A 20,754-nucleotide genomic window follows, 5' to 3' on the forward strand; every position below is an offset into this window, starting at 1 on the left:
ATAGGCTCTTTCTCTTTTTTTTTTTAGGCTCCTTCTTCATTAGACAATAATGACTTAGTCTGTAGTGGGAGCATATATATGTATATATTTTAAAACTCTGTGTTATACCAGTGTCTGTAAAATAAAGCAATCATACAAGTTAAAACCATATCATTCCACTTCAACAATTGTGGTGACCAGATCAGAGAATGATATTTACTTCAACTATGTCCTTGTCCTCAATTCTCACAAGAATAAGTACTGTCAGAATACTCAAAGAAAGTCTTCAAGGCATCTTGGAAGAAATGCTTTCGAAGCTTGTCAATCAGCCTGCATTATGACTGTTTTCAAATTTCTCTAGAGAGGAAAACAGGTAGCCTTCAAATTGCAGCCATTAGCATATCTCTTGGGTCTGAGGGAGACCAGGGAATTATTATCTAACAATAATATCCTGTGAAACAGTGTTAAGTATTTAAGTAAACTATGAAACATATGGGAGATTCTAAATCAGTTTGTAACTCTTTAATATGGACCAGGAAGGTCCTGGCACATATTCCCAAGCCACTCCTTGAATTATGAACCACAGTTGTGACACGCAGCATTTGTGGCCTCAATGCTAGTGACAGAAACACAGCTTAGTCCCATTGTATAATTCCCAATGAAAATGAATTCTCTAAAACTGACTAAAGAGAAGAAATACATACAGTAATCTTCAGAACATTTTTTTTCTTTTCTCTTTATCTGCCTGGAGTTAGTTAAAACAAATCTTGACCCATCATTTATTTAACAACTTAGCAAAACTGATTCTCACGGTTGAACCTGGAATGGCATACAAAGAATAAAGAATAGGCAAATCTAATGATGTATTTCAGGATATAATTGGTAGCCTGTACTCAAGGCTGACCTTATCACTTGGGGATGAAAAAAAAAAAAACATGGTAGTAAAATAAAAACAATGTTTATGGTTACCAATCTCCTAAATTTAATTCTTTTAAATAATAACCCATCACTCCAAATGGAAAATTGTGTGATCAGAATAATTTGTGTAAGGGTATGATTTATGCCACAATGAATGGGGTGTAAATAGCAATATTTTAATATGTGTACAGAAGTTTACTTCAAATAAGAAGCTATTTTTAGACAATAGACTTAAAATGACTATATTCTTTCTCTTTTCTCCTATGCAAAGATGTATGGATTTAGTTATTTCTTTTAGAATATTACATGTACACTGGCAGGCAATATTATATTTTTTCATATTCCTAATAAGTATCCAGTGGAGCTAAGCTGAAAGCTAACTTACAACAAAGATCAAGTCTGTCTTGGTCAGTGGAACAACTCCAGTCCCAGCCCTGTGGCTAGTATATGTCAGGTGCTCAAAAAGGTTGAATGATATTGTTAAATTAATTGAATGGATATAGAATCAATGCCAAGTCATCACACTCAGTGCCTGACCAGGGCTTTTTATAAAGCAGTGGATCTCAAAATAATTCACTAAACCTGCAACATGGGCATCAACTTGTTAGAAATGCAAATTCTCAGACTCCATGACAGATCTTCAAAATCAGAGACTCCTGGGGTGGGCCCAGCAATTTGTGTTTAAAAAGCCCTCCAGGTAATTTTAGTGTGTGCTGAAACTGAGGATCACCAAGGTAAAGAAGCCTCAAATACAGTCTACAAAGTGACATCAAAGCTTTTCAGAATTATGAGAGTGTCTCAGTGGTCTGTTTTAGAAAGACAACTCCTATGGACAGATTGTGCATTATTTTAATTTGTCAAGAACTTTTATTTCTCGAGAATTCATTTTAACTAGAGGAGCTATTCCCTATTCATGTGTAGTAAATTATGTGTTTTGTGTAGGAAGGCTGACTTAGTTGGAGTTACTGGTACAGATCCTGAGACAAAGGACTTGGGTGCAGATGGTTTATTAGGGAATTGGTCCCAAAAAGCACAAGTGAGGAAATGATGAGCATGAGAGAGTAAAGATAAAAGCCAGTCAAGAATGTGTTACAAAAATGCCTGTTGGTGGGAATGTAAGTTGGTGCAGCCACTATGGAAAACCGTATGGAGGTTCCTCAGAAAAATAAAAATAAAATTAACATATGATCCAGCAATCCCACCTCTGGGAACATACCTGGACAAAACTATAATTCAAAAAGATACATGCACCCCTATATTCATAACAGCACTATTCACAATAGCCAAAACATGGAAACACCTAAATGTCCATAGACAGATGAATGGATAAAGAAGATGTGGTACATATATACAGTGGAATACTACTCAGCCATAAAAAAGAATGAAATAATGGCATTTTCAGCAACATGGATGAAACTAGAGATTATCATACTAAATGAAGTAAGTCAGAAAGAGAAAGACAAGTACCATATGATATCACTCATATGTGGAATCTAAAATATGGCACAAATGAACCTATCTACAAAACAGAAACAGATTCATAGACATAGAGAACAGACTTGTGGTTGCCAAGGAGGAGGAGAGAGAGAGAGGGATGGACTGGGAGTTTGTGGTTGGTAAATGCATACAATTACATTTAGAATGGATAAACAACAAAGTCTTAATGTATAGCATAAGGAACTAAATACATTCAATGTCCTGTGATAAACCATAATGGAAGAGAATATAAAAACAGAATGTATATATGTGTATAACTGAGTCACATTGCTGTACAACAGAGACTGATACAACATTGTAAATCGTCTATACTTCAATTAAAAAATTGAAAAAAAAATGTGTTACGGAAATGGATTACAAATGTGGACAAACAGGGCTTAATCCTATGGTGAACCTTCTTAGAAACTGTGTGTGGAATATACCTCAGAATCATCCCACTGGAGGGTGGGGAGACTGAAGCCTTTATCTACTTTCTCCCATCCCCAGTGGTTGAGAGTTGACCTGCAGTGATGCTAACATACCCCTACATCTAGGTTATATTTGCATATAGCCAAATAAGCTGGAGAAGGTCCTCAGGTAGAGAAGATAAGAGACATAGACTCTTGAGATGGGACGTGACGATATGCTGGAAACTGTTTTCACCTGCAGTTGCAGGCAATTCACACAGGCTAAGGGGCTATGAGGCAAAGAAACCCTCTAAGGTGATAATTCTCACCCAGTTCACAATAAGCATTTAATGTCTGTTATGAGACAGGTTCAGAGTTAGTGGTTGGGGGTATAAAAATAGATGAAACACCATTCCTGCCTCAAGAAGATTTTGGTGTAGTGGAGAAGTAGACAAATAAAAAAGGTAATTAAAATATAATTAGATATGTTCAGTGACAGTGGTATATGTCTACATTTAGAAGAGGAATTTGTGGGGGAGAGGGGGTAGTGATCATGGAAGACTTCTTAGAGGTGATGATGATAATCACGGTGAAGGGGGATCCTGAAGACACTTAGAGGCTGGCCAAATGAAAGAGGCTTTGGGGGTGGTGATGGGGTTTGTGTTTGTGGACAGAAGCCAGAATGATTGAGATGTGGATGGGAGGTGTAAAAAAAAGAGAAAACAGGCATAGGCAATATTTGAGAAGATTGTCTGTACAAGTCGGTTGAGAGATCATGTGTTAGGTGGAAGGAAGTCTAGCATCTCATAAGTGATAAAAGGAGAGATATGGAAGGCACAAGAGTGTGTAGGTAACTGATGCTGCAGATTCCCTAAGGAGGAAAGAATAAAGGGGCCTAAAGTTCTGTTGAAAGATTAGGCCCTTTTTAGGAGAAAGAGTGCCTATTTTCACTGTGGAGTGAAGAGAGGGGATGAATGAAGTTAAGACGGTGTGTATTTATTTGTAAAATAGAGAAAATAATAGTGACTACCTTCAAAGGATTGTTAGGAGACCTAACTGATGAAAGACACTAAAATCTTTTTTTTTTTTACATCTTTATTGGAGTATAATTGCTTTACAATGGTGTGTTAGTTTCTGCTTTATAACAAAGTGAATCAGTTATACATATACATATGTTACCGTTGCTTCTCACAGGTAGTAAAACCCCAAAATGTTAGCTAGTATTATTCAAATAAGGATTTTGTTTATTTGCTTGCTTTGCTTCAGATTTTAGAGGGACAGAAATTTGAGGGCTTAAAACTATGTCTACCCATTGATCATTACTTTAACTAGGAAATAGTTACTCGTGAAGTTGTTAGGAAATGGGCTAGGGGAGCTGGTTGAAGGTTGATTGTTACTGTCATGGGAGCAAAACTGGAAGGAAGGAGCAAAACTGACAATACATACACGGAGAATTGCTAGTTGGAATCAAGTATCCAGTAAAGGTTGGAAGCCATGTTTTTGCAGTGACACTAAACCACATAGTTGTGTGATCCATTTCTAGGAAAGGTGCAGCAGTGTATTCTAAGGTATGTAAACAACATTCAGGGTAATAACACTAATCATTTTGTAGAAATTGTGTACTTTAAGCACTGACAGATAAGCATATATATAAACAGTTTTCTAAAACTTGAAAAAATGTATCAAGATGTTTAAGATCAATGAAAATTCTAAAATGTATAAGATGATTTTGAATATTCTTATATCATGCGATCATAGCCCGGGTTCCTTTGTCAAACTCTGAATTCTGTTCTACAAATGACATTTAATTTGAGCATTCAGCAGTTGGTGCCTCAGTTTCAACTGACATTTTGTTACTAAACACAGTTCTAACACCATAAGGTGATTTGTCAGTGGTAAGAAAAAGATGGTTTATATTTCACTATAGTGAAATAGCACAGACGGGAGAGTCAATTGCTTGGAATTTTGGAAAGTGTCCATGCCGTCAAGTCCAACATTATTGAAAACATTTTTTACACTAGGCTACAAGGTATACTTTTTATGGAAAAAACTATGAAAGAAACTTGGAAACATCAGAAAGCTTGACAGCGCTGTTTTAATTCTGTAAAAGGTTCAAGGATCATACCTCCAATGAGCTTAAATATCTTGAGAATGACCAACACTGTCACTTTAGGAGTATGGCCATGGAAGTTCACAATTTTCATTTCTTTGTTTTTCTTTTGGATACTTTGTTTTCTTTTGGATAAGACCTTTTGAAAGACTTTTTTTCCCCCATGAAGTCTTTTGATTCTAGAATTATCAGCATTTTATACCATTCTTGATATTTTAGAAAGCAGAGTCCCTGTGAAATACTGGGAGAGCCCAGGGATAACAGAAATATCCAACTAGGAATGTCTTTTAATAAGTAATAGTCAGCTTCTGTAGTGGCTTCATTAGTGATGCGCTATTGGAAACCCAGAATATGGCCAAGTTACACAAGAACAGTAATAAACTGATTAACAGCAAAAGCTAGATGCTAATGCCTTATTGCCACAATACCCAAGACTCATTTTCCATTTTTTCTTCTAGAAGCTCTTGGCCCTTTGGCCTGACAATCAATCAGACTAAGATAGATAGATAGATAGATAGATAGATAGATAGATTTGATCAGTTAATCAGTATAGCAAGTTACATTCTGAAAAGAATGTGGGAACTAAGACTCACTGAAAGAAAAGCAGATTTTCTTACACCACTTTAAGAGAAATGGCCACGGAACAAAATCGTGAATGAAATCATCTGCATTTCTCAAATTCTTCAATGGATCATTCTTTCTCTCAAAGGTGTATAGTAGATGCAATAATAAGTTCAATGGAGTTCAAATCCATAAAACTCCAGTGTATACCACACAATGTTCTGTGACATTGTTTATAAGTATTTATATATTATATAATATTCAATTGTAAGTATTTTAATTTTTAAGAAAGCATAATAGTTTCTGAAACTTGGGGAAGGAGGGCTATGAAAATATTATATAGAAAAGATATTTACTAATTATTGACTCCAGCTTCCACCCCTGGCTTTATGATTTGGGTAATTTACTTCAGCTTTTTCATGTGCAAGTTGGACATAAATGTAGTGCTCACATAGTGCCTGGCACATAGTAACCACTCAATTAATATTAGCTTTATTATTATCATTGATATTCTACAAATGATATTCAATAAACACTTACTAAGTTGAATAAATACATTCATAGTCTCTTGTAAGTACTGTCAAAATTACTGCAGCAACCTGAGTAAAGAAGGGAAAGAGGGTTAATGAAAGAAAGATACCAACATTTTCAACACATATTGTTACAGGTGCTTTAGATACATTCATCTGTTTAATCCTCACTATACATCTGTGAAAAAACTGTTATTCAGATAATCAGGGAACTGAGACTCAGAGTAAGTAACATATCTGACTGTCAATAAAAAGACCCAGCATTTAAACTCAAGCCTCGTTATTCAAATTTTATGTTCTTTTTCTAATATCACATAGCCTCCAAGTTCTGAGGTATTTGACTTTGGAGATTTGAAATATTGTATTTCTATACTCATTACCATGAAAATAATCAAGATCAACTCAGCTGATAAAGTGTAAGTTGGGTCACTTTCTGATTATTTAATTTTTTGAAATTAAATTCCAGCTAATGACTTCTGTCGATACAAGTTTATCGAATGGTTTGGTTTTAGGTGAAGTTGGGATCCACAGATGTATAAACATGAGTTAGGGCTATATAACTACCTTTTCTCCACAGACAATATTTAGTGAAAATCTGCCTCGTGCCTGGCAACAAGTTTTATTGAAACCTTATCTGCTTATGATTATTCTAAGGATAGGGACCAGTAATCTAAATGAAATTCTCACTTCTGTGACGCTTATATTTTGGTGCACAAAAAGAGACAGTAAATGTGTGTGTGTGTGTGTGTGTGTGTGTGTGTGTGTGTGTGTGTGTGTGATGTGGGTTAAGTGCATAGGGAGAGCAAGGATGGGTATCATGGAAGGCATGCCTGATGGAGTGATATTTAGACAGAAAGCTAGATGAAGGGAAGGAGGAGACAAGTGCAAGTCTTGGTTGCTGAGGACCAGCAAGAAAGCGGTCCAGCGGAAGCACAGGGAGTAAGTGGGATATAAAACACAAGACGCCCTCACAGCCAGTTACATAACTACACACTATTTAATTAAGGCTGGAATAAAGGCACAGTGTTAGAGAGTGCAACAAGGGGAACGATACTGCTTGGGGTTAGGGAGGTACGGGTGGGAAAGGATTTGACATTTGTTTCAGTCTTTGAATTTTGAGAAGTACTTTGTCAGGGAGAGAGAAAAGAGAACAGATCAAAAGGAACAGAGCAAAAGCATGAAAGTTCACAGTTGTGAAGGGCCTGTACGTTGCCTTTTGATGTGATCAGTAGACTTCTCTGTAAGATTTTTTTTCCTTATTTGCTTCAAGATACCAAGAAAGCCTTATTTCATAAAACCTAGCAGTTAAGTGCCAGAGTGTCCCCAGATGGTCATTTTCAGCTCTGATCAACATCCAAATAAGAACTTATACTTATTTTTTTGGCCAGTTATACTTAAGAATTAATTTACTCTGCCAAGGGTCACTTAGCTTTCAAAAAATAAAGTAAAATAAGTATTTTAATGTAATTCCTGTGTTGTGCTAAAAGTTAACATATTAGAATATGATAAAACAGACATGGCAAGAGATGAGTGGTCCTTCAACAAACACTGCCTTTCTTAATTGTTTTGGGATAATGTACCTTTAATCACTACAGCTGACGTCTAAAAGAATCCCAATGCAAGCAGAAACAGAGTTAAAACAGTAACACAATGGTCCCCACACTGGAAATAATTGTCAAGTGTTTATTTATAGCTTCATCAGGCAAAGTATTGAAATCATGACTTCACTCTTAATCACTGTTCAATAATTTAGGACACAGGAATGTGGTCTATGCCGTATGATGAACACAGATTCTCTATTTTCTTACGTTAGTGCCCATCCTTCGGCATTAAGAAGCATAGCAGGTAGCATACTGTTGGCCAAATCTCAGTGGTGGCATATTTCCACCTCCCAGGGGGTGTGGGAAGACCCATCCGCACAGCAGTAACAATAATTCTAGCATATCCGTTTATGAAATAACTTTGGCAGTAATGGCAAGAGAATTTGGATGAAAGTGTATTTGTGGTCTTCCAGCTGGAAGATCAGAGCAGAGATTCTAAAGCAAAAGGCACAGAGTGGGATGGCAGATAGTGGCTGCTTGGATAAGAACAGAAGAGAGTTGGGGATCCATGCTGAGCTCCAGGGGAAATGCAAACAAGACAGTCTTTTCCGAATATCCTCTTGCTGCCCACTGTCAGCGCAAGAGATTACTGATGCCATCTGCTGGATATTCTTGGGATTTAGAAATGGAATCTACACAAATGATACGCTAGTGTCTCTTTACACTGTGGCTTCAGTTCTTCTAGTGAGAAGAAAAACAAAAACCAAATAAGCTAAAAACAAAAACAAAGCAAAGCAAAGTCTCGTACATGCTTAGTGTACCTTAAGGTTGGAGCTTTGTGTTGTCAGTCTGCATTTCAGAGAATTATAGTATTTAATTGTATTGTGTTTTCTAGCAGAAGTCTGTGGTAATGCAGTATATATATGACACTCAGGCAACCGGATGTTGAGTTTGTACTATAAATCCATGAATCTATTGCTAAAAATCTGCTATGCAATATTAATTTTATACATGATATACACCCTTTCTGTATTTTATTGGAAAAGAGGATAGTGGTTTGGTTTGGTTTTGTCTTATTTTAATTAGAAATGGAGAAAAAGAATAAAAAGAAAGAAGAATAAGTATCACTATTTTGTCAGAACTATTACGTATGTGTTTGGGTTTTACATAAAATATGGTAATTCAGAATTTTTTAATATATGTTTTTTTTTGTGAAAAATATCCCTTGTTACTTGGACTCTCTGTAGGATTATTGTAAGGCCATGTTTTTAAAATTACAAAATTCCTCACAGTTCTTCAATAAAATTTTAGAATTCTTAGAAATGTGTAGCTAAGTAACATCGATTCTGGTCTACATCAACACAAAAGTACTAATGCCATCAAATCTGTAGTGGGAAAAATGGTTTCTGTGGTCAAAATCATTTGGAATATGCTAAATTCCAAATATCTTACCTTGGAGATCCATAAAGCACATTCATTAAAATATGATGAGTTGGTATTTATTGAGAGTTTACTATGTGCTATTATTGCATTTAATCTTTGTCATGATTCTATTACATGGGCACTATCATTAACCCTAGTGACAAATTAGGAAACTGAGGCTTACAGAATTGGTAATTTGTTCAAAGTCACACTGTAAGAAAATAGAGAAAACTCTCTGACTTTAGAGCTCATAAGTCTGAACTCATATGCTCAAAATAATATTATATGAAACAATATTATGCATTAATATGATTTTTGTATTTGTTATATTTCAGTGTTGATATTAACCTGTTAAAAGCTTGGAGGATTAATGCAGTAATGACATCTGTTTAACTTAGCTGAACTTGGCATTTCTAGATCTATTTGGTTTCTGAATGCTTACAAAGTTTAGTGGAAATAGTGTTCCACAGAATACAGTTCTAGAAGTGCTGAGATAAGCTATAGTATTGCAGTAGGTGAGGAGCCAGGAAGGGAGTAGCTCTTCAGTACTTCTCCGGCCACTTGCTCCAAATAACTGCGGTGTCTTTCCCCAGGCAGGCCACTGAATCAGAGGATTCCACTTGGTGATTTGGAACGGGCAGGGATAGGAAGCAGACACCTGATATCTTTGCTGCTGCAGATGTACAGAGCACAGGAACCCTTTGCATAAATGTGTAATATGTAGTATATCCTGCAAAGGGAGTGAGCTTAATTTGGTTAAGCTACAAGGTTGAGTGGAAAACAGCACGCTGCTGTTACTGTTGAGTCAATTAAGTTGTCCTCTGTGCTCGTAGGAACTGTTCCACATTTATTATCAGTGAGATACACGCTCTGGCAGTTTCTTTGCTTCAGATTGTCTTATATTTAGCACATCTCAAGATTTGAGAACGGATGATGGAAGACATGGTGATAAATTGTCGGGCTTTTCTAAAGATTCAGAAGTTCTAAAGTTCCTGCCAGTGACAGATGGTCTGTCCTTACTCATCACTTGTCTTCCTGACAGGACTTGATTTTGTTTTTGCCCCTTTTTTGTTCAGTTCTCTTAAAGTAAGCTCAGCGTCTTGGGGGGTAGGGTAGTCTCATTTGTTATAACTGTGTTACTATAGATTGATGTGGTAGCAACCCTATATGAATATGCACCAAGCTCCCTCTACATGTGTAGTGATAAGAGAGGAGCATGGGGCAAGAGGGGAGAGAAACAGATGACCAAGCAAAATCCATACTTCCTTTCTTCCTGTTATTTCGTAACCAAACCTACTAGAGTCCTCATTGGTTAGTTTTTTTCTTACTGACCTGCCACTTTCTTTTGATAGCCCAAGCATAATGTGATCTTTTGGGCAGTGCTTACTATTATAATGGTAATAAAATATACATTATTTTTTAGAACCATCATTATTTCATAGCAGTCAAAAATTTTTTTTGAAATTTTCAGTTAAATAGTACAATTAGGATGTACTAACTTGCTAGACATTTATAAGAATCCACAGAGTGAGACCAAGCAACTGTAACAGTAATGGACTTAGATATAAAATAGGTTGCCACTGGGAAAAAAAGGAAATATTTCAATCCGATTGCTTAATCTTTTTCATTGATGTCAAATATGTTTACTGTTGAAATAGGAGATGTGCTACTTAGGTAAGGAAGACAAGAAGAAAACAATTTTCCCTGTTTGAGTTCTAGTACAACTGAAGATAAGTATGAAGGCTTAAAATATTCTAGAATGTCTTACAATTGCTTCTTAATCCTTTATCCAAACGTAATTCAGTCCTTCAAGTTGGTAATGCAATTAGTTTGAGATAACGTTACTTAGGCTAAAGTATATCAAATGGAAGTGATTAATATTAATAAAAAATTAAAAAATTATCAGATGAATTGATTTCAGATTTATAATAGTTGTTTGACATTTGTTATCTACACAAATACTGAGAATTTATTTTTATGTAAATATGTCTTTCCTAAGAATGTTCACCACATGTTAGCTCTATTTGATTAGATGGGAAAAGCGTAAACAATATTATCACTCCAGTTTACCTTTTCTTTTAACTCTACTGTAAATTTTACTTCTCTGGATATATACATACATACATATATGTTACATACCTGTATAGATATAGTAGTAGATTATATATAGATATCAATATAATATATATAAATATACACCTAATGTAAATAGATATATAGTAGGTTTCCAAGGTCTAGGCTATTGAAGTCCCCATCATCTTTTTATGTCCCTTACTAAATACTCCTTCCATTACAGGTATCAGATACCTTTTTAATTAGTGGCTTTTTACATTGCTCACTTTTAATAACATTCGATTATAAAAAATCAGAGAAGTCATGCCAGATCATTTGTTGTGCATGAAGATATTAACCTAAACCTAAGGAAATTATATTCCTCTTTTAGTGGACAGCTCCTGAGACAGGTAGTGGAAGCATTAACTTTCTGTGTACAACATAGCAATAAAAAAGTTTCAGAGCTTCTTTATAACATGGTGTTGCAGTAATACATCCATCGATTTTAGTTGTGTATGCATGTATATTTTATAATATATATAATTAATATAATATATTTAATATATTTAAATATTTAATATATAAAATATAATATATATAACATAATATATATTTAAAATATATATTTAATATATTTTATAATATATAATATAATATAATAATATAATTAAAGGGACAATACTACTTTTTCATTGTTAAGTACTTTTCTGGTGTAACTTGTTTTCCTTCCCCAAAGAAAAATGGGCTCATAAAAAAGTCCTGCGCATTCAGTATTTATGAAGAGGCCAACAAACATTGCACAGTTTTGAAATCATGCCTTTATAAAATCACAGAATTTAAAATTACTCTAATAAGTATGTTTATTAAAATGTATTAAGGTTAGAAGAAGGTGCCTAGCTAAGATTAGTAAAACTGTATTGCAGTAAAGAGATAGGCTAAGTTACTCTAGTCAGTAAACACAAAATGCAATGTCTGAACATAACAGGGGTTTATTGCAGTGTTAGCACAGTACCACATCAGGGAGTAGGGGAGTGGGGTCTGCTCCATGAACTCGAGCTACTGTGATAAATGATTTATTTCTGTATCTGTGGTAATGTGCTCATATTTTCCCCTCATCTCAAATGTGTACTGCAAAGTGTCTTATATTTTAGTTTTTTTTAAATTTATTTATTTATTTTTGGCTGTGTTAGGTCTGCGTTGCTGCGCACGGGCTTCTCTAGTTGTGGCGAGCGGGGGCTACTCTTCATTGCGGTGTGCAGGCTTCTCATTGCGGTGGCTTCTCTTGTTGCGGAGCACGGGCTCTAGGCACTCGGGCTTAAGTAGTTGTGGCACGTGGGCTCTAGAACGCAGGCTCAGTAGCTGTGGCGCATGGGCTTAGTCGCTCCGCGGCATGTGGGATCTTCCTGGACCAGGGCTCGAACCCGTGTTCCCTGCATTGGCAGGCAGATTCTTAACCACTGTGCCACTGGGGAAACCCACATTTTAGTATTCGTGAGTAAAACCAAAGGGAAGAGTAAGAGATTGTTTCCCTGCCAACCCTAAGCAAAGGAGGGTGGTATAGTTAGTAGAATCATGGCCTCAGATGAAATATTTCCCTTTCTCCTTTGCTGAAACACAAGATTGAACCTACACCTATAGACTATTTCATGCTTTTGCCTGAAAGTTTATTTCAAGGCAGAGAGTGTGAAAGATGAATAAATTTTATGGTCTAGACAAACGATCAGTGTTATTATTGTAACTCTTAACTTCCACTTATTTCATAAATGCTGTTGCACAAAACAGCTTTTCACTTAAAAAGTTCCACAGGTTGATGCAGAATTCTCATAGACTAAATTTTGCTTAATTTTGCCACATGGTACAGATTATCTAAATGGGGACAATTTAAGCTAAATTGAGTCGTCTCTTCACTCTACTGCTAATATTGCTTCAGAAGTACTTTCAACCTATATCTTAGCTTTCACTTCTCTTTTCTCTGAATTCTTCCTATTTCCGTGTTTCAGTCATACGTTTTTTTCCCCTATATATATATATATAACTTTCTTTTTTATCCATAGAACTATTTTCCGTATATCTGAGTCTCCAGTTTGTATTCCTTTAAATTCTTATGGAGGTCCCATTTGGTTTTTAATGCTTTTTATTGCTAATAAATTACTGATGGTTTGTCTAAGATTATTAAGGAAAATAATTATAAAATTAGAAATAAAGGATGCCATTACTGGTTTAAAGTGATTTTTTTTTGGCTAAAACTGAAAACTGCCATGGGTCATATTTTCTACATTGTTTCATCTAAAAGTTGAACATGCGTGTATATAAAAAATAGATAATAATTTTATGACTTAAAAATAGATAACGTGTCCTCACTTCTATGATAATATGTTATCTATGCACCTTAGTAAAGTCATAAGAATCTATTTGATGTATACGGAAATAGTATAAAATTTATACCAAAATTTAAAAAAATATTCTGCAAATAAGTATGTACTTTGAGAAAGTATTGAATCGCACAGATGTATTTCCTATTGCGTTTCTTGTGTTCAATGCATTTTTCAGTGGACATTTCTCAGTAGGACAGAGACTAACGCCCAAAAGTAATTCTCACCTTATAACAATTCCTTGCTAGTTTTTAGAAAGCATCTTCACTTAAAACTCAAGCTTTTGGTATTATTGCTGAAAATAACACAGTAATCTCTTATAAAACAGTCTAACCTAACATATATCTATATGTTCCATGACATGAATCACAAGAACATGTCTTAGAATATGTACGATAAAATTGGATAGAATGGAAACTTTGATACAAAAGCTACCTCTGTACACACACACACACACACACACACACACACACACACACACACGTGGACATGCACCTGTACAAGGGTTGCCTTATTTGGCCTAAGCAAAGGATCATTTCGAATCAATTTATCCAAAGTTATTCAGTCAGTATTGCTACCTATATATAGTTTATTTTTCTTTTACATAAGTTTTCTTTCTGTTCATATTATTAGCAAAACTACTGAAATTACCCACCTATAACATGTGCTAATATAATGTCCATTACTTTTAGTCTTTACATTCAAATAATTTTATGATTGGATCTCCTTAGAATACACAATAGAATTCAATAACACATACACAAAACTTTTCAGAACATAGAGCATTTTACTTTGTTAAGACAATGTTAAATGTATACACAGGGAAGTAGCAGATAATAATGTTAAGTTAAAGCCAGATTATGGAGAGATATGTACTTAGATATTTATTAGGTAGATTATAGAAGTTCATCAAAGTTTATTTGGACTAGGAAATGTGTTTGGAACTCCACTCTCGGTTGAATCACTAAACATTATTATTTATATTATTTTTCAGTTGAAACCTTTGTTTTTCTGGGTTTTTAATTAATTATACTTTCAAACTTAATTAGAAAGTCTACAATGCACTTACAAGATGAACACAAATGCTTCTACCATGTTTTAGTATAGCGGTTTTCCATCTTCAATTGAGTAACAAAGACCTTTCTAACCTGTGATACATTTTTGCCATTTGCCAAGTATATCTATTTAGTTTGATTTGTTTTTCACAATTAATGCTGACTGGTGGCTGGCTTGTTTTCTATTCCAGGTTGTGGAGACGAATTTGGTTGCTTTTGACTGTCACTGGATCATTATAAATGAGGTAAAGCCAACTAAACCTTACTGTCAACTCTGGGTCCTCTTTTCATATGTATAGTCACAGCATTTCCTATGGCCTTGAATTTCTAACAGAAAACATAACACAAAGTATACTTTCAGCTTACTGAATGGATCTGTTAAGTAAAAATAGAATAAGGAGTTTTTGAAAATTATAAAGGGCTTTGTATGAACAAAATAAATGGAGAACGTCTTCCCCACTGAATATCTTTCAGTCTTTTCCGTTGGCACACACTGCCTACATCAGGAGATCATCTTTATAAAAAGTACAGTTCTTCTTTGTAAGCAGGGCTTGTGTTCCATTTGTGTTTTACTGTTGTTTCTAGAACTTTTGTACCCCACCGCCTTACAAGTGGATTAAATAGTTCAGCACATGAATATGAATAAACAAGAGCAGATTGTTTTTCTTTTCATAAAGAAATATAACTGTTTTACAATTCACCAACTTGTCAAATTCCTTGTGAAAGTTTTTTTTTTGTTTTTTTGTTTTTTTTTCTGTAAGGACAGTGCATAAGATTAAAAGTACAGTATTGCAACATGAGAGCTTAGTGAAATAAGTTGTTCCATTAGCACCTGCCAGTCAGAGTTGGAAAGGGCGATGAGCAGATCAGTCTGGGACGAATAATGGATCAACAAGATCTAGTATTCAACATATCTATTACTTATGAATAAAAATAATGTGCTATTTATCAACAGATACCAAATATTGAATTATAGAATAATAAGTTTTGTCTCAGGAACAAAGTAGCATTTTGGGCAGGAATTCTGGTTTTGCAGTCAGCAAGATAGGTTCAATCCTGGCTATGAGATTGGTTAGCTGTGTTACTATGGATATATAATATAATCATCCTGTGCCTCAGATTTTATTTTGTTTGCGCGGTATGTATAATAACATTTACTTTACAGGTTCATAATGAAAAGTAAGTGAAATATTATCTAATGCTCTTAACACGGTGCCTGACAAATGACACTCAATAAACGGTACTGCAATAATGATCAGAGCACATTAAAGTTCACAGATCACTTTCTCACATATTATTTTGTTGAATACTAAATAGTATTATGAAGTGTTGAGGGAATGGGGTCCACAGAGGGTATATGACTTGCCTCTCCTTACACAGAAAAATAAAAATGTTTCTTAGTTTCAAGTTGTTTCTCCTACACCACACTTCATTGATGGAATTTTAGCTCCCTTGATGATTCTTTTTAGTTCAGTTTAAAGTCACTGGAAACATCTTACAAGTCTGTTTTCAGTCTGACAAACTTTAGGTCTACATGATTTGTCAGTGTATTTCTTATGTCAAATTAAGCTGTGTTTTTCTGAGATCCTGACAGATAATGTGTATATGTGAGATCTACTTTTCAATGAAGTTTTTAAGTCAATCTAAAATGACTAAACATCAGGACAGAGTAAAGGGAAACTTAACAAACCTTCTAATAACTTTTCAAATTAGGTAATTTCATCTCTAATTTTCTGCAAAGAGTCTGAGGTTCAAATAAATTAAGCAGTTTGTAAAATATTACACAACTATGAAGAGGTGATAATGGGATTTAAAACAAGTCTTTTCTAATCTAAAGCTTTGGTTGTTGTTGCTTTGTTTTCTTTTTTGTTAATTTTCCTTATAGGTTATAGTTTTGAAATTTCTGCTATCTGAATTTCAATCTTATAGGAGCTATTATTCTATTACCTTTTGTCTTTAGCTTATTATTTTCTAGATTACTATTTTTTGAAATAGAGAATCTTCCTAATTCCTTGTTTTTATCTCACACCCACCTTCTGATGGGGAAGAGACCACACAGATTTTCTGATATAAAACAAACTGGAGCCATTTTACTTGTTTACGTCAATATTGATGACTAGGGGGAAAAAGTGACTTCTTGCCTCCTTAGAGACATGGATTAATCAAACCAATTAATACTTATAGTTGATAAATGGAAATGCCCATTCCTTTCTATTCTTTGGTAAGATTGCAGAAGGGACCCCTGAATTAATTTTCTTTTTCCATATTCACCTTAACTTCTAAAGCTATACGTGAATGTTAGAAGTGTGAACCGAGGTAGAGAGAGCTTCCCAGAACACCAGTGTCCGTCTGTCTACTGCTTATTTGTCAGTTTGTGCTGTGCAAGAAATCGCTCCTTCATATCATAAAGAGGAAGTGTGACAGAGTAGCATGTATTTCATTGATGATGTATATCATGGAAAGAATAATAGCTTCTCTTTTACTATATCTTTCATAAACATTACAACTCATTTTGTTGAACTTCTCATTAAATTTTATTTCATAAAATATTAGGAGGGCAAATGATGTCTTTAAGTGAGTATTCCATAATATGGGCCACTATATTGCAAGAAAAATAAAAACATCCACAAAACAAAGCAATCTAACTGGCAAATAACTCAGAAATGTTAGAATTATAGAACACAGTATAGAAAACCTCAATTCTTTTCTCCTCCTTCACGCTTTAGTTTCCTACCGTAAACGGTCATAACTATAACTTCACCTTTACCATTACTGAACCCCTTATCTCTTTTTTACCCATAGCCCTCCTTGCTAGTCCTTGAGCAAAGCTGTAATTTTAGGTGGGGCAGGTCAATACCACTTAGCCTTTGAAAAATCTTACGTTCACATCCCACACCGTTTATATTGGTTATTATTATTTTTTTCTAAACTGGGTTAAAACTCAGAGATCAAGCATATTTTCTGTATTTTCATCCCTAAGAAAAACCATCTGTCCATGTATCTGTGGTTAGCACTCTTGCTTCTACATGATTCTATTCAGCCACCTCATTCTCTCTGAAATATGCCTCAAGAAACTTGAGTCTTGCTACCTTTATTTCATTTACAGGCCTGTTTATAATGGATGAATCACAATTTACCTGAGTTTCCCTAAAATAAGAAACATGGATTTCTCGAATTTGCTAGGAAGATAATAAACTCTAAAAGGAGCAATGACAACAACAAAACCCAACAACATGCACGTGCCCATTTTGATTGAACATGGAAATCGTGAATCTCACTAGTTTGGTTTGTGTAGCTACTATTTTGTTGCTAATTTTAAAATGGGTTGCAAACATTTATTTAATCTTATTGCACCAGTAGTTTCTCAGAGAGAAACTGTAAATCAAAGTTGGCATTGTGCATCATCATACAAATTGATGTCAAAACTTGAGAACAATATATTTTTTTGCTTGCATTGTGTGCTATAATAATGAGAGGCTATGCTAGTTCATATGGTATAATCAATCATATGTTAGTAGTTGGTAATGGTATTTATCTTTTCCCTGCAATCAGTCGATCCAGCACAGAACAGCCTTTCCATATAAGTACTGTCATCCCTTCAGGGTCCTGAAGGAGATGGTCTAGCACTTTATTTAAGTTTTACAAAAGTTAGAAATTCAGGTAGGAAGATATATACACTGTTTAGAGCAGCCAGAAACATAATGCTATAGTCACCCTTCTATTCCCTGATGATACCGAACCTGACCTTTGGCATCCTGAATTCTTATTTAAATAGTTTAAGCTACTATTCTCTGCTAATGACTGCTTAGTTCTGCAGTTAAGGAGAAGGGGGTTGTTGTTGAGATTTGAAAAGCCAATATGTATAATGAATATATATATATATATTTTTTAGTTTAGTGATTAATTGAACTGCTCACTACTAATCTGTCAAGCAGAAAGCTGCCATTCTGCTCCCCTTCCTGCTGCTATAGTCTACAGTTGGTTTTGTTCCATATTTCATAATATATGTGTAATTATTTCATGTTAATATTAAACTTTATGGAAGCATTAAAGGATCATCTTTGCTAAAGCCTGAAGAATGTAAACATATCAGCAATGCAGCAACAGCAATAAGCATACTCTTTTCAAATTATACCACATAGTACAGTGCTTAATATCATTACTAAAATCTGCTTTATTTAGAATGGGTAAAGTTATTAAAGCACCGCAAAGTCTATACTCAAAGTTTCAGGTATCTATCTTTAGAAGACGTTTTGGTGAAATCTTGCCATTCATTCAGTTTTTCATTTATCAACCTTTAATGAATACCCACTGTGAGCCAAGAACTTTGTTCAATGTTAAGAGATAAAAGAATGGGAAAAGGAGGAAGGGGTCCCTTCTCTGAAATAGTTTATATAATATAGATTGGCAACCAACCTAATAGATTTTGAGAGTCTTTCCTTCCCTAGAATTCTATTAACTTACGCCTAAAGCTGATACCCTACAAGGATTCAGGAGCAATCCAATTCTCCTAAAAGATTTGTTCTGGGAAGTGGCTGTTTCTGGCGGAGTTGTATCCCTATCAGATATTTTCGCTTTCCTCTTCCTTGGCTCTTACAGTTCAGAGTTTGCCCTACATTAAACTGTCACAGTAAAGTGATAAAAATCTTTCCTCGGATATATTCATTTGATTCTTAATAATTTTTGATTATCCATGTAAATTATTTTGGGGGTAAAAGACAGTATGCCTTGCTCTTAATGAAAAAAAAATTGAGAAAAATTAGGTATACTAAAACATATTTGTTCATTTTTCATTGCAATATTCTTATTTCATAAATGTACTCATTCAAATCAAGAATACAAAAAGGACAAATAATTTTATAATTTACCTTCTTTAAATTCTTTCAAACTCAGGAAATTTCTGTCTCTTTCTAAAGAGTAGCATATTTGGGTAGTACAGGGGGCTTGGTAGAGTATGTACTGAACTGGTTCTTCATATGATTATTTAAAAAACTCAGATATTTTAACATTTAAAAAATTCAGCACATTAGAATAATGTAGATTCCAAAAGATTATACAATAGTTTCATATTTTAATGAAAGCAGTTTATTTACAGATTTATTTTTCATTTAAAAGTATCTCTTGATAGATTAAATATTCACTTGGCTTCCGGTGTTTATATGACATTGCATCTGTCACTCTTGAAATGCACCTTTTGGAATGCAGAAGTAAAGTTCTTTAAATATAAAATAGCTGTCTGATCAAGTTTTCATATCACTATCAAACTAATTTTGAGATCAGGTGTCAAAACTAAAACTGCAAGTGAATTTTTTGAGACAGACTGTCTGTTAGCTTCATTCAGAATGGCAGATTCTTTCCTCCCAGAATATTACTTTCTTTTCCCTTCCCCAAATAATAATAGGCAAAATATATTCAATTCAAATTGACATTTTCTCAAATATAGCTTAGTCGCTAAGACACCTGTGAACTTCAACTTTTAGAACCTGTTAAAGGTAACCATCCTCTTTTGGGGGTTTAAAAATAGTCCTCTTAAAGACTGTGGCTCATGATAGATGAGTTTATCATTTCTTATAGAATCATCAGACTATTAAATGCTGGAATAATATATCTTTATAGTTTTAATTCCTATCACTTATGCATATTAATCTAAATAATTCCTGTAAGGAAAAATGGATTTCTTGTGTAATTACTTCAGAGAGTGTCTCTTTTGATGACATTTATAAATTCATACTATGAATAAAGGGTATTTTGAATGAAGAGCTTGGAATCTCCTTGGTTCCTTATTTATGAATGAGAATGACAGTATCTGAATCAGAATGTAGTTTTTAGCAGAAAATGAGATAACAGGTTAAGTACTTAGTATTTTGACCAAAATATAGCAGGGTCTTAATAAATGTAAGTTTTTATTCTAATGTGCTGATTTGTAGCTCACCATGGTTGGAGCATGTAGAAATGGTGCTGTTTGACAAAATGTTGATAAATCTTAGTATTGCTAAAGAAAAAATGACCATGTATATAACACAACTTAGTCAATATTATGCGAAGAGTGGTAGAATTTTTTCACTGCCTTTTTAAATGAAAATTCCCATCTGCACAATACGAAATTTTTAAAAATGTAAAGACATTGAATAGCAATAATAATTAATTTTGAAAGTTTTCTAGTTAAATTTCAGGCTTAAAATGAAGTTGACAGACACCGTTTAATTTTATTTTGTGAGTAGATGACAGAGACTTAAAAAGTGACCTGCTTTTTGCCAGACAGAAATTTTGGGGGCCAGTGAAATGACACGCACTAAAGAAAAAGATGGCATTTTAAACTGAGAAAAATAAT

General features: G+C 34.3%; 1 protein-coding gene across 2 annotated transcripts in view; it reads left to right on the plus strand.

The window, feature by feature from the left end:
* GRID2 (glutamate ionotropic receptor delta type subunit 2) overlaps positions 1–20,754 on the plus strand; it is a 1,331,651-nt gene that overhangs the window by 784,636 nt on the left and 526,261 nt on the right. For both annotated transcript variants that reach the window (XM_060147100.1, XM_060147101.1), the window contains one exon: positions 14,615–14,668. In XM_060147100.1, the coding sequence (XP_060003083.1) occupies positions 14,615–14,668 (54 nt within the window). The remainder of the gene's footprint in view (positions 1–14,614; positions 14,669–20,754) is intronic.

The sequence above is a fragment of the Lagenorhynchus albirostris genome, chromosome 4 (genome assembly GCF_949774975.1).
Source record: "Lagenorhynchus albirostris chromosome 4, mLagAlb1.1, whole genome shotgun sequence".
Taxonomy (NCBI): domain Eukaryota; kingdom Metazoa; phylum Chordata; class Mammalia; order Artiodactyla; family Delphinidae; genus Lagenorhynchus; species Lagenorhynchus albirostris.